This window comes from Dipodomys ordii, unplaced genomic scaffold, assembly GCF_000151885.1.
Source record: "Dipodomys ordii isolate 6190 unplaced genomic scaffold, Dord_2.0 Scaffold2430, whole genome shotgun sequence".
Classification (NCBI taxonomy): domain Eukaryota; kingdom Metazoa; phylum Chordata; class Mammalia; order Rodentia; family Heteromyidae; genus Dipodomys; species Dipodomys ordii.
The window spans coordinates 1-2,015 of record NW_012269646.1 but is presented as its reverse complement, the minus strand read 5'-3'; the positions used below and the strand labels follow the sequence as shown (position 1 = coordinate 2,015).

Sequence of the window (2,015 nt, the reverse complement as noted above, 5' to 3'; positions counted from 1 at the left end):
AAAAAAAAAAAAGTCAAATACTGTATGTCAAAAAAGGCCAATGGCTTTCAGTTAACTTTGAACAAGTATGTAAAGTTGAACAATGACAGAAAAAATACTAGTAAACCCAAAATAAACACCAAAAACTGAGGAAAAAAGCAGACTATAGAAGTGGCACTGTGACTTAAAATAGTAGAGTGCTAGCTTTGAGTGAAAAAGCTCAGAGACAGTACACAGGCTGAGTTCGGGCTCTAGAACCACCAAAATACAAACAAAAAACAGCAGAGTAAGGATTTAAATTGACCCTCTCCTTGACACATCAAAACCAAAAGCAAAATTAATCCAAGGAATTTATCTGCTAAAATTTAAATAAAATTTCAATGCAGTTTACATTTGATGGTAATTTGAACTCCAGACCTTTCATGTTATCGTTCAGAACTCCAAATTTCAAAATAAGAAAATTAAAACTAATAAAACTCACCAGGCCTGAATTATCATCACAGACATCATCATCATCACTGCTTTCCATATCAACACTGAGGACTGAGGCTTCTGCACTGCTCTTCTGCCCTAGCTTGTGACCTGTGCTGTGATCCTTTGAGGAAGACCTTAGCAGGGTGGACTCGGACTTGGAAGATGTGGCCTTCATCTTCACCTCTGGGGTTTTCTTCAACTTCATCTTCTTACACAACATTGCATTGTTAGCCTTCTCTTCTAATTGAGATAGGGAGCACTTCAATTGCTCCGAAGTGCAATTACTGAGTGAAAAGGGCGTAAGATAAACCCTAGCTATTTTCCCTAAAAACGTAGTTTGTACAGGTCTCAGAGATTCCTGAGCATCGTTCTCATTTTCTTTAGATTCATTCACCTATTTGGATCATTAAGGAAAAAAACGGTATGAGAACTCAGGTCCACTGGCTTTCCTCCACAGATCTGGGCAAACAAACCTAATTCCTAAAGCATAATGACAACACAATTCAAATTCACAGCCTGTAAGGGAACTTCTCCCCTCTCCCCACCCCACCCCACCCACACAACACGCCCTCCAAAATCCTGTCACATAACTTATTAAGCTGATTATTACTGTTTCTACTGGGGCCAGGTGAGTCTGCCAGGACAATAATGACTTGCATCTGTGATCGCTCGACTAATCCCGGATAATCATCTGGAATTGAGTTGGGGTTTGTTTGTTTTTTTGGTTGGTTTTTGTTTTGTTTTGTTTTGTTTGTCGGTCCAGGGGCCTGAACTCTGAGCCTGGGCGCCATCCCTCAGCTCTTCAGCTCAAGGTGAGCACTCTACCACTTGAGCCATAGTGCCACTTCCGGGTTTTTCTATGTCTGGGGTACCCTGGAATCGAACCCAGGGCCTTATGCACTTTACCAGGGCCACATTTCCACCCCTGGAATTGTTTTAAAAGTGAACAAATAAGGGGCTGGGAATGTGGCTCAATGGTAGTGTGCTTGCCTGGCATGCATGAAGCCCTGGGTGCAATTCCTCAGCACCACAGACACAGAAAAAGCCAGAAGTGGTGCTGTGGTTCAAGTGGTAGAGTGCTCACCTTGAGCAAAAGCAGCTCAGAGACAGTGCCCGGGCCCTGAGTTCAAGCCCTAGAACTCACTCACACACTCACTCACTCACACTCTCACACACCCACACACACACTCACACACACACACAGTAACTCCTTGCAAAAGCAAACGCAGGGGACGCGGGGGAGGGGGCCCAATCCTAGCATTATTTCTAGGGTTACTCTTCGGCGCCAAGGGTCTCATTTTTTTTTCCTTAGAAAACCGAAGCTGGGAGTTCAACTGAGGCCCGGGGGAGCGTGTGTCTGAACCCGTCTGCTGTTTTCTCCCCCACCCCCGGCCCCGAAAACTAACCGGACGGACGCCCGTTACCTGGGGCCGGGGTCTGGCGGTCGCCTTGGGCTCTGGCTCCGCGCAGGGCCGAGGCATCGTGCAGCCGTCTCGCGGCAAGCGCCTGTTTTCCCGCCAGGCGTGGTGCGGAGCGCGGGCGCGGGCGCGGGAGGGGCGGGG

At 46.9% G+C, this 2,015-nt stretch overlaps 1 protein-coding gene across 1 annotated transcript in view; it reads right to left on the bottom strand.

Moving 5' to 3' along the window:
* The window catches only part of LOC106002051 (WD repeat-containing protein 76-like), a gene marked incomplete at its 3' end in the record, with an annotated part of 6,479 nt that extends 4,514 nt beyond the window's left edge, over window positions 1-1,965 (bottom strand). Inside the window, exons 1-2 of the mRNA XM_013036976.1 lie at window positions 1,878-1,965; window positions 461-847 (exon numbers count right to left, since the gene is read on the bottom strand). Coding sequence (XP_012892430.1) covers window positions 461-847; window positions 1,878-1,934 — 444 coding nt within the window. The remainder of the gene's footprint in view (window positions 1-460; window positions 848-1,877) is intronic.
* Between the last annotated feature and the right edge of the window lie 50 nt (window positions 1,966-2,015).